Source organism: Elephantulus edwardii, unplaced genomic scaffold (assembly GCF_000299155.1).
Source record: "Elephantulus edwardii isolate Elephantulus edwardi_28Jun2011 unplaced genomic scaffold, EleEdw1.0 scaffold00433, whole genome shotgun sequence".
NCBI classification, from domain to species: Eukaryota; Metazoa; Chordata; class Mammalia; order Macroscelidea; family Macroscelididae; genus Elephantulus; species Elephantulus edwardii.
Window position 1 is genome coordinate 1,042,867 of NW_006400183.1, and position 12,934 is coordinate 1,055,800.

Below are 12,934 nucleotides of genomic sequence, written 5' to 3' on the forward strand. Positions count from 1 at the left end.
ACCAATGACGTTTCATATTGTTACTTTTTTTATATTCACTTTGTTAATATACTGTGACCAATATAGAAACTTCTTTGAAATACTTGGGAAGATATACTTATGTTTTTAGCAATACATTTTTCACGATAGTATTGGTATACAAATTTTTATAAATTACCAACAAAATTATTATAAGTAATTGACATAGCCAATAACTATGCTTTTACTGAATTGCTGCAGCCTTTTGTATTTCAGGGAGCCAAGAACTGAAGCAGTTAACATGAATAAGATAAATGACAGTGTCCCACGGGAGTTCATCCTATTAGGCTTCTCAGACCGACCATGGCTGGAGCTTCCTCTCTTTGTGGTATTCCTGGTTTCCTATATCCTAACCATCTTTGGCAATCTGGCAATAATACTTGTGTCACGTCTGGACTCTAAACTCCATACCCCTATGTATTTCTTTCTTACTAATCTGTCTCTCCTGGACCTTTGCTACACCACAAGTACAGTTCCCCAAATGCTGGTAAACATATGCAGCACCAGGAAGGTCATCAGTTATGGCGGCTGTGTGGCCCAACTTTTCATTTTCCTGGCCTTGGGGTCCACTGAATGTCTCCTTCTGGCCGTCATGTCCTTTGATAGATTTGCAGCTATTTGTAGACCCCTCCATTATTCAGTTATCATGCACCAAAGACTCTGCATCCAATTGGCAGCTGCATCCTGGATTAGTGGCTTTAGCAACTCAGTGTTACAGTCTACCTTGACTCTTGAGATGCCCCTGTGTGGACACAAAGAAGTGGATCATTTCTTCTGTGAAGTCCCCGCTCTGCTCAAGTTGTCATGTGCTGACACAACAGCAAATGAGGCTGAACTATTCTTCATCAGTGTGCTATTCCTTATCATACCCCTGACACTCATCCTTATATCATATGGCTTCATAGCCCAGGCAGTGTTGAGAATAAAGTCAGCTGAAGGTCGGCGAAAGGCATTTGGGACATGTGGCTCTCACCTAATTGTGGTGTCACTTTTTTATGGCACAGCTATCTATATGTATCTGCAACCACCATCGCCTGCCTCCAAGGATCGGGGAAAGATGGTGTCTCTTTTCTATGGAATCATCACACCTATGTTGAATCCTCTTATTTACACACTCAGAAACAAAGACGTAAAGGGAGCTTTTAAGAGATTAGTTGCAAGGTTCATCTTCTTTAAGAAATAAGAACTATGATAAAAAATACAAACTCATTGCCATCTAGTCAGACTGAACTCATAGTTGACCCTTCAGTGGTTTTCAGGGGCTACAAATCACCAAGAGGAGAATACCCATCATTCAGAAACAAAAGGAGCTTTTAAGAGGTTGATCGCAAGGATCTACTTGTTCAAGAATTAAAACATGAAGCCTTGCTAAAAATGTAGACTGTGCTTGCCTAAATGACTCGCTTATTTGCTCTACTTTTACTACTCTTAGAGCTATTGGTGATGGTCCTAAAATAAAATTTCATTGGCAACTTTCTCCCCTACCACATTCACTGTACAAGTCCCTACATGTGGTCTGTTAAAATACCAAAACAGTATAACCTTAAAGTCTTTAAAGTGTCCAGTTTCATACCACTGGTTTGAGTACTTGAGGTAAAACAGGCATCTTTGAGATTAGATAAACACTAAATCCTTTCTCAAGAAACATAAAATTTTATACACATACAAAGACAGCACACACACACACAGATGTTTTCAAAAAAGTTGGAGGGTGGAGGAAGAATGTCGTAGTTGCCCCCAGGTCTTATCACTCCTCCAAGAAACCTGATAATGTCTTAGATGAACATACCAGATAACCAGATCCTGATAAGGCTCTGGACCTAATCAAAAAAGCCAACATCCAAGTTCATTAACAGGACCCCTGCCCCAGGTTCTGAGCAAAATACCATTTTCCTTGTTGTTGATTGCTGTCCAGTAGGGCATGACTCATAGCAACCCTATAAACAAAAGATCTGATCCTGCTTCCAACCTGCTTCCCCAGTCCTCCCTAAATCCCCCTATAAAAAGGAACTGTCTTTGCTCTCACACCATTTTGCCTTTGTCCCTACGTGGTTGCTTGTCAGACCACACAATAAAGTCCTGTTCATTTCTTGGGCCAGATTCTTTCTTTCTCTCATGGGTGCTCAATTCTTTTTTTCTATCTAACAGAGGGTGTCTAGCAAAGATCTACAAACTACTCATTTCAAGAGATGTTGTTGTTGATATTGAGTGGCATCAAGTCATAGTGACCTTATGAACAAAAAGACCTGAAGTCACTCCACAATCATCACCATTTATCAAAGTTCACAGTTTCCAGAGGCATGGTGTGTAGGAAGTGGATGCCATTCCTACTTCCAGTTTCAATACCAATTGCAGTAGATAACCCTAGCTAAAATTTTAGCACCATTCTCACATCAATGCAATAATGAAAACTTTAGCAACAATCTATAAACTACTCATTGCAATAGGTAACCCTAGCTAAAGTTTTGGCACCATTCTTACTTCAACACAATGATAAAAACTCACAGTAAGCTCTTTTAGACAAATTTACCTAAATCTTTCATCCTCTTATCATGGTTTGCATTCACCATTTCTCTTATATTGAAGTATTTCTTTTTCTTCCTTCTACTGGAAACAATTCTAGTTACATTTTAGGCCTCAATCAAATACTGTTTTTAAAAAACTGAAAAACTTTGGGTTACTTTAGCTCATAAAGCTCTTAATAGTCTAAACAAGAAAACAGCAGATCCTGTAATGGTTCCTACTTCTTGTCTAATGAACTTTTCTTGCCCAGGAGAAAAGTTTACTAACAGGATGTTAGTTAATTCCTCTGAGATAGGTAGCATAGATTGTCACTTTCATACCTCATCAAAGTGCTGAGGATAACAATCACACACAGTAGGTGATTATTTGGTGGGATACACTATTACGTTGTCATTCTTTTAACTGCTTCTTCATTACTCTTTTACCAGCCTTTCCCCCCCCCTCAGCAACTATATCATAAAACCAGCAAAGATGACCAATTACTAAGAAATACAATACTCTAATTTCTCCTTTAAATATTACAATAACAGCATACAGTTCTGCATTGGTGGATGCAATTCTAACACAACACTGTGGATCTTAACATTTTAACACTGGTCAGAATTAACTGGAGGTCAGGAATCCCATCTCACATCTAGTTTCTAACTCAGGAGGTCTGCTATGCGACCTGGTCTTTCAATTTTAACAAATGCCCTGATAGCGCTGATTCTTCTAAACATGAAATTAGAAATCCATATATCAGCAATAAAACTAAATAAAAGGTTTTACAGAGTTCTTATTCTTTACAGTTCAGTGGAAACTAACACTAAAAGGGAAAAATAGAGGGCAAATACCAGAAAAATATTTTGTCATAGAAAAGGTTATTCCTAATGAAAATGCATCCCTGTTTAAAAGTCTAAATAAGTAATATGCCAGGTTAAAGGTGATAAATTTAGATTTTATCTGCAAGTCAAACTCCAAGAATTAAGAGAGAGAAGAAATTAGAAGCTGCAGAAGAAAGATGCCTGACTCATGAACCGGAGGTCTTGAAGCAGCTTGCTGAGAAACAACAGCATGAATTGCTCCAGAAAGCAATAGAAGAAAACAACTTTAGCAAAATGGTGTAAGAAAAACTGATCCACAAAATGGAAGCCAACAAAGAGGACCAAGAGACACAAACAGCTGCTAAACTCCATCATTTTCAAGCAAAGGACACACATGTTGAAGAAGTGTATTTATGTATCCTCAAGTAAAAAACAATCCGTAGCTGACCCTCCAGCAATAAATCACATGGTGGGAGACTGCTCATATTACTCCCATGGCACAGCTTCTTGTTGTTGTTGTTGTTGTTGTTGTTATGTGCCATTAAGTCAACTGTGATTCATAAGAACTCTACAAACAAAGGTTCTGAAACTTGCTCTTTCCTAACCCAATCTCACCTTCTCCAAGGACTGGCCCCTCATGAGAACATGAACAAATATGTGGATGGAGTTTCAAAATCCTTGCCTCCAAGGAGCAACCTGATTTCTTCGGCTCCAGAAGAGAACTGTTTGTTCTCCTGGCAGTCTATCCATAGTAGTTTTGATACTCTTCTCCAGCACCACAACTCAAAGGCATCCATTCTTCTTCTGTCATCCTGAGTCATGTCCAGATATCACATGCCTAGCAAACAACTGAGAAGATGGTGGCTTCTATCAGATGTTGATTGTGGATATGAACAGGAAAAAATTGTTAACAAGTCCAATAATTTCTCCTTCTAACATGATGTTGCCTATAGGCCCAATGGCAAGGATTTTTATTTTCCTGATATGAATGAAATGTAATCCATATTGAAGGCTACAGTCCTTGATCTTCGGCAGTAAACACTTTAAGTCTTCCTCAGTTTCAGTGAGCAAGATTATGTCATCTACATTAACTCAGGTTGTTGATGAGTCTTCTTCAAATCTTGATGCCACAATATTTCTTCTTCATTACATCAAGTCAAGCCTCTTGAATGATCTGTTCTTCATATAGATTGAAAAAGTATGGAGAAAGAATACATCCCTGATCTTGATTTCGAATCATGCAGTGTTCTTTTGCTTTTTAGGACAACAGTTTCTTGGTCTAGATGTAAATTTCACATGAGCACAATCAACTGTTCTGGGATTGCTGTTCTTCTCCATGTTAGACACAATTTGTTGGGATCCACACAGATGCTTTTGCACAGTCAGTAAAACACAAATAAACACATTTCTGATATTCTCTGCTTTCAGCCTCAAGATCCATCTGATATTAGCAATGATAACCCTAGGGCCACAGCCTCTTTTAAACCCAGCTTATTTTTCTGGTATTTCTCTGTCAATGAACTGTTCTAGTAATTTTTGGATAATCTTCAGCAAGATTTTGCTTGTTTGTGTAAATGTTCAATAATTTCCACATCCAAATATATATAGAGCTACACTGCCATATCAAAGGCACATGGTTCGAATAGATAAGTTGTTCTACAGCAGAAGGATGGACCGTCTCCTCCTGTGAGATTAACAGACTCTGAAAACCTGCTGGAGCATCAATTAGGTGTCAGTTCCGACTTGATGGCACACAACAATGTGTGTGTGTGTGTGTGTGTACATATATAAAATGTTTTCATTAGGTGCCTTCACATCGTGTAGGACTCATAGTAACAGTATAAACAAAAGATCTGAACTCTGTCCTATCCTACATCATCCTTATCATTGCTGACCTGCTTGAGCAATGCTGACTGCAGCCACCATATCAATCTATTTCACTGAGGTTCTTCCTCTCTCTCACTGACCCTCCACCTTTCCAGGCATGATGTACCTTTCAAAGGAATAGTCTTTCCTAACAAAATGGCAACATTACGTGAGATGAAGTTCCACTATCCTTACCTCTAAGGAGCACTCTGGTTGCACTTTCTCTGAGACGTACACATTTGTTCTTTTTGCAGTCCATTCAGTACTCTAACACCACAGCTCAAAAGGCATTGATTCCTCTTCTGTCACACTTATTTGTTGTCCAGCTCTCAGATGCACAGTGAATTAATGGAAAATCCATGAGTTGGATCAGCCATGCCTTAGTCTTTAAACTGACATTTTTGCTCCTCAGGACTTTGGAGAGGTCCCTTACAACCAATTTTTCCAATGCTATATGTCTCCTGATCTCCTGACTGCTAGTACCAAGGGTGTTGATTGTAGATCCAAGTAAGATGAAATCAATGATAATTTCAATCTTTTCTCCATCTATTTTGATGCTGCCTATTAGCCCAAAGGTAAAGATTTTTGTTTCCTTGAAGTTGAGATGCAATCCTTATTGGAGGCTATAGTCTGATATTCTATGGCAAGTCCTCACTTTCAGCAAATGTGTCATCTGCACAATACAGATTTTAACAAGTCTTACTCTAATCTTGATGCCACATTCGACTTCATCAAGTCTTGTTTCTTGAATGATTTGCTCTGCATACAGATTGTGTAGGTATGGAAAAAGGATACAGCCCTACACACATCTTTCTTGATTTTAAACCATAGATTTTAAACAATCCCTTGCTCTGTTCAATCAGTTTTTTGGTCTAGGTATAGATTTTGTACAATTAAATGTCCTGTCATTCCCATTCTTCTCAATCATAGCCATAGTATGTTATGATCCACGCAGTCAATTTGCCTTTGCAATAAAACACAAACATTCTTTTGGTTTTGCAGTTTTTTCCATTGTATTTCTTTTTTACCTATTAATCGAATTTTTAAAGTTTTTATTTTATATTGGTTTGCTTACAAAGTGCATATACATTGTGTTTCACACTATCCTTGATTCACATTGTGTTACAATTACTCTGATTCATTATATTTCATCAAATTAACCTATGCCCACCATAGCCTTGACTTTCCAGATCACCACTGGATCTTCCCCATTTCTTTCTTTTTTTGAATGTTCCATGGACTGCCAAGAAAACAAACAGATTCATCGTAGAGAGGATTAAACCAGGCTGCTCCTTGGAGGCAAGGATTCTGGGGCTTCATCTGACACACTTTGGACATGTTGTAAGGAGAGACAGGTCCTTGGAGAGGGACATCATGCTTGGTAGGGTAGAGGGACAGCGCAGGAGGGGAAGACCCTCTATGAGGTGGGTTGATTCAGTGACTGGGGTAATAGGCATGGGTGTGTCAGAGGCAGTGAGATTGGCAGAGGATAGAGCAGGGTTTAGGGCTGCTGTATATAGGGTCGCTATGAGTCGCAAATGACTAGATGGCACATAACAATAACAACAACAATATGTAAATTGCTCCTTTTAAATGTAGAAATCCTGTAACTTTAGCAAAAATCTAACCCAAGTGTAAAAACCTAATGACCATTTCCAAACAGAGAAGCAGTTTTTGAGAGGTCTCTCACTGCTTTCCCAGATCTGCAATAAAGTGCTTTGGATAATGCAATCTGTCTATCTTATTGACAGTTGACTACAGAAAGAACACCTTGCATTCAGTATAATATCTGCTAATTTTAACATTTTTCTTCAAATATACAGACTGCCAAAGCTATATTACATTTCTTCTTGAGGTCTAGTCCATATGGAGTTGCATTGCTAATGCAAAGATGGCACTTCACTGGCAGTTTGAATCCACTAGTGGCTCTGAAGGAGAATGATACACAATCTCCTCTCATGCAATTTGTCTTTGTTCTTATGTGCTGTCAATGAGAACAGACTGATAGGTGACCCTCCAGCAAGTTTTCAGTAAATCACATCAAAGATAGCCTCTTGGTTCAAGTATAGCACAATCAAGTGTTCGGTGATTCCCATTCTTCTCAGAGTTAGCCACAGTTTATTGTGATCTACATGGTCAAATGCCTTTGTATAGTCAATGAAACACAGACATTCCTCTGGTACTCTCTACTTTTGGCCAAGATCCATCTACCATTAGCTATAATATCCCTAGTACCATGACCTCTTCTAAATCCAGACTGTGTATCTGGCAGTTCTCTGTTGTTGTATTATTCTAGTTATTTTTGGATAATTTTCAGCAGAATCTTGCTTTTATGTGATATTAATGATATTGTTTGGTCATCTTTCTTTGAAATGGGAACAATTATAGATCTCTTCAAGTCGGTTGGTCAGATGGTTGTCTTCCCGATTTCTTGGTACAACCTGGTGAGCTCATCCAGAACAGCATCTGTTTGTTGAAATATGTCATTTGATATGCCATCAATTCCTATGGCCTTGTTTTGTGCCAATTACTTCAGAGCATCTTAAACTTCTTCCTTCAACACCACAGGCTTTTGCTCATATGTTGTTTCATTAATTTCTTCTGTGTCAGCCAATTCTTTTTGGTACAGTGACTGTATACTCCTTCCATTTTCTTTAATGTTTCCTAGATAAGTCAATATTCTGCCCATAGCATCCTTATGTGTTGTAACTTGAGGCTTGAATTTGTTATTCAATTCCTTCAGCTTAAGAAATGGGGAGTGAATTCGGCCCCTTTGATTTTTCTGACTCCAGCTTTTTGCACAATTTATTATAATACTTTATTTTGTCTTCTGTGCTGCCTTTTGAAATCTTCTGTTCAGCTCCTTAATTTCTAGATGTCTTCCCTTTGCTTTGGCTTTTATAACTGATATATATTTAGAAACTTCTGAACTTATTAAAACTATCCCATCATTGCTAATAAAAAGTCATAGCACAAGAACACTGATGTTAGCTGACTCAAAACTGTGGGCACTGCAGAAAAACAAATAACACACACTTTCTACAGTATAGTCTCATCTGATTACTGCTTTGTGGAGATACAGACCAGGGAAAGCGTTGTTGAATGTTGAGTCAGAATTGACTCGTAGCTGACCCTTCAACATGTTTTCAGAGGCAATAAATCACACAGGAGATTGTCCATTGCTCTTCAGTAGAGCAACTGGTGGATTGTAATTAGGTCTGCTCCCCACCAGCTAGGCCATGCTTGCTAATAGGAGAGACTTGAAAGAGAAAAGAGAAAATTCTTCATTGATGATTAAGAGGTAAGTTAATTCACCACTTGAACAGAACGTTTTATCTATAGTCATAATCTACAAAGTCCCCCTAGAAACCCATTTCTTAACTAAGACCTGAGAAAAAACAATGTTCTATCTTTCTTGGCAAGTTTCTTCTTTTAATCATATTTTCTCCCATCTGATCCATGAAGTAAAATTTATTGCTGAGGATAACATCTTAAAATTAAACTCAGATGGAACTTATGCAACCATGGCTATGTATGTTGGCAGGAATGAAAATGGAGTAGGAGATGACAGGGGATGGCAAAGGAGATCAAACAATTGGTTTTGATAAAGACTGTGGCAATATCGCAATAGAAACCAACCCTTAAGAATGTGGGCTATACGGCAATAAAAACAGACTCTCAAAGAATGTGGCAAAACAACAGACTCCAGGACAAGGAGACAAAGGAGATGGCCAAAAGTCACCATGTGTCCATTAAAAGAAATGCACTAATCCTCTGTTTAAACCACACTCCCTGCTAAACCCTTTTGTAAGATAAAACCAGTGTCAGTTTGTCCTGACCCGTTCAGTCTGTTATGAACATCTAATAAACCTCAGTTTCTTTCTCTTGCTCTCACTTGGTATTGGTGTCTTTATTGTATTTCTGAGTCAGAACTTTCTAGTTCTTACCCGAAGAGGCCCCCGGACCTCTTTTGGAAATCATTACCTTGACAGGAGAGACAAACATCAAATTCATGAGGGAGTTGCCCTGGGGAAAAAGGGTTAGAGATGAAGTCCAAGAGTGCGTAAATTTTTTATGTGTACGGGGTTTTGTTTTCTTTTTAATATATAAAGGAATAAATATGATAGAGTGGTATTAAATTCAGAAATCTCTATATATGTATGAATTATAAAACTATGTTATTTTTCTTCAGCCTGAAAAACGAGTTACTTAGCCTCTGTTTCCTGGTTTTAGTCTTGCAGTTTGATGTGTCTGTTTACCAGAAGAAGAATTGCACCTATCCTAGATTCTGGTGAGGCTGGTTCTCCAGTCATATGTAAATTATACCTTAACCTGCCTGCTTACCAAGAAGAGAACTGTGCCCTTACTGAATTACTGATACTTAAATGTGGACTGTTCTTTTCAAATGTAGAAATTACTTTTTTTACTAACAAAAGTGCATTGTTAAATGAGCTATTGTTTCATCCTAGCATAAAACCCAATGACCACTCCCAGATGGGAAGGCAGTCTTGGAGGTGACTCGCTGTCTCCCCTTAAGGATATTGGAATCCATTTGTCTTATTGGCAATTGATTACGGAAAGAACCCTTTGCATTCAGTAACAAATATGCCATATAAATAGGGAGGGTCTGGTGGCCTAATGCTAAGGCCTCTAGGTATATAAATAGGCTAATTCTGTGTAGGGTGGTCTGGTGGCCTAGAGGCTTGAAGCTGAGCTGTGATCTCGATCTCGTGGGCTGGTTCCGACTCTATGGGTGCTGTTGTTATGAGCGGCTCATAGCGACCCTATGTACAACATCCCTAAACTCTGCTCTCTCCTGTGCCAATCGCACGGTCTCCGACACACACATCCCGATTACCCCAGTTACTGAATCAATCCACCTCATAGGGGGCCTTCCCCTTCTGTGCTGTCCCTCCACCCTACCAAGCATGATGTCCCTCTCCAAGGATCTGTCCCTCCTTGCAACAAGTCCAAAGTATGTTAGACGGAGCCTTAGAATCCTTGCCTCCAAGGAGCAACCCGATTTGACCCTTTCCAGGATGAATCTGTTTGTTTTCCTAGCAGTCCATGGTACCCTCAATACTCTGTGAACAATCTCAATCTCTTCACCATCCATCCTGATGCTGCCAATTGGTCCAGTGGTGAGAATCTTTGTCTTCTTGACATTGAGCCTCAATCCATAATGACCCTCTGAAGCAAACGCTTCAGGTTCTCCTCAGTTTCAGCAAGCATGGTTGTATTATCTGCATGCCACAGATTGTTGATAGATCTTCCACCAATCTTGACGCCACACTTCTCTTCCTAGAGCCCAGCCTCCCAGATAATCTGTTCTGCATACAGGTTGGAAAGGTATGGAGATAGGACACATCCCTGGCATAAGCCCTTCCCAATTTTGAACTATGCAGTGTTTCCTTGCTCTGTTCTGACGACTGCCTCTTGGTCCAAGTATAAGTTTCTCAAGTGTTCTGATATTCCCATTCTTCTCAGAGCCAGCCATAGTTTGTTATGATCTACACAGTCAAACGCCTTTGCATAGTCAATGAAACACAGATAGACATTCCTCTGGTACTCCCTGCTTTCAGCTAAGATCCATCTAACATTAGCTACAATATCCCTAGTACCATGACCCCTTCTAAACCCAGCCTGGACTTCTGGCAGTTCTCTGCTGATGCGTTGTTCCAGTCATTTTTGGATAATCTTCAGTAGAGTTTCGTTTGCATGTGAAATCAATGAGATTGTTCTATAGTTTCCACACTCTGTTGGGTCACCCTTCTTTGGGATGGGAACAAATATAGATCTCTTCTAGTCAGTTGGCCACTGGAAGAGACTCTACGGTACACAACAACAATTCTGTGTAGTTACTTTAGTTCTCTTCCTGTATTTTTTCAAAGATAAAGGAAGGGATGGATGAATTTTGAATACTGTGTTTGATAAATTAAGCACTGTACCTTTTGCATAGTATTTACAAAATCCAAGAGCTTAAAGTGCTCAAGCCATATTCTAGGTGCTACTGCCATCACTGCGACAAAAGAGACAAAAATTCCTGCCCTCCAGAATTTCTATCCAATGGAGGAGAAAAAGAATAACTTCATAATACAAACCATATGCTCCACAGTAATTAAGTGCTGTGGAGGAAAGTGGAGCAGGAGAAAGAAGTGGTCAGAGATTCGCAATTTAAAATATTACCACTTGCGTTTGATAAATTTCTAAAAGTGGAACTAGGTATGAATGATTCTTTGGAGTTTTAAATATGCTCTTGTCTATAATATGAGAGTGAATAGAAATAGAAACATTTCAACTTTTTAAATAAAATCTTTACTCTCCGAGAGGATCATCTTTTCCTTAATTGGAAATTTATTTTTGATGTCTTCATTATTTTCATTCCAAACGGTTCTGAGAGCAGTATCTCTTTCTGCTGTTTTAGGAAGCTGTTTGGTGAGTAGATACAAAGTTGGTGTTTTCTTAAATAGTATATTGTTTTAGTGTAACTGTTGAATATTTGAGCTGATTCTTAAATCATATGGCTTGTAGCAAATTTACAGAAACGTCTAAGCTGTTTATTCCAAGTTTCAGTCACCTCCTAGCAAAGCTCCTTTGTTAGGGCCTTATAATATTAAAAGAAGGTAACTCCTAGTAACAAAGCTTGTGGTCTGACTAATTTACATTTTTTTTTCTTCAGGTTGAAAGCAAGGTGTAATTCTTAGGCAGTTCTCAAGCATGCCTGAAGGCTCTTTGCCCTTTAAAAGTCTTTGAGGCTTTAGGTCTTCATTTACATTTCTAAGCCCTATCAACACAAGAGGGGGCTTCGTCTGATTCTCTATACCCTCTTGTAACACCAGAGTTGTACACGTCTCCTTTCTGTGTTATGCGAATATCCTGTTTTCTGGTAAGCTGAAGACATAAGGCTATCACTCATATCAAAACGTCTCCTACCCAAGAACCCAGAAAACCAAATATATGGACACCTACTTTTTTCCCATTTATCACCTTGATGTAAATGAAACTTTAACAGCATATAATGTTTGTGGCATGTAACCTTCAAGCGTTCAGGTTTTCCTGGCCCACTAGTTGTCCGATTCTCCCACTCTGGCTTCTTTCTTTCCTACAGCACGCCAGACTTTAGTTTTAAGTTTTCTTGACTTATTTTTACCCTACCGTGTTTTAGAAATGCTGTTAGCAGAGGATGATTTCGATCCGCCGCCCTGTGGGTTATGGGCCCAGCACGCTTCCGCTGAGCCACTCTGCTCTGCCTAGTATTGGTGTTTGAAGTAATTCTTTTCACTTTTTCATAAAGTTGCTATTGTAGTTTGTTAAAAGAGAAATAGTCTCCCTTACTATTTCCGTTTTAGCTCTCATAAAAGGAGTTCAAAGCACATTGAATGATCCCAAATATTCTGCTCTCAAATTCATGTCTCTAAAGGGAAATAGCATAGCGCCAATCTGTCTGCAAAGGCGATTGTAGATTACTATTATTTAGTTACAAAATGTACGAGTTTTTAAAAAATGGGGGAAAAATTCTGATCTCTGAAGGAATACTTTGATAATAGATAACTGGAAAATTTAAGAAGAAAATCCCAAAAGGAAGGAAAAACGACCAATCCTATCACCACATTGACCAGGAATCAAACACAGGTCTCCTGTGTGGCAGGCGGTAATCTTACCACTAAACCACCAATACAACCACTTTCAAAGTGCTTTCTTATTGGTTCTAAGAATGGGCTTTC

The 12,934-nt window shown here is 38.9% G+C and overlaps 1 protein-coding gene across 1 annotated transcript; it reads left to right on the top strand.

Annotated features, from left to right (window-relative positions):
• The first annotated feature begins 259 nt into the window (after positions 1-259).
• On the top strand, positions 260-1,201 carry LOC102864055 (olfactory receptor 2B2-like). The gene has a single exon (XM_006902652.1). It carries the CDS (start codon positions 260-262, stop codon positions 1,199-1,201), a length of 942 nt encoding a protein of 313 aa, XP_006902714.1.
• Positions 1,202-12,934: the final 11,733 nt, after the last annotated feature.

Coding starts and splice junctions, on each gene's coding strand:
- LOC102864055 (XM_006902652.1), top strand. CDS start 260: ATGAATAAGATAAATGACAGTGTCCCACGGGAGTTCATCCTATTAGGC.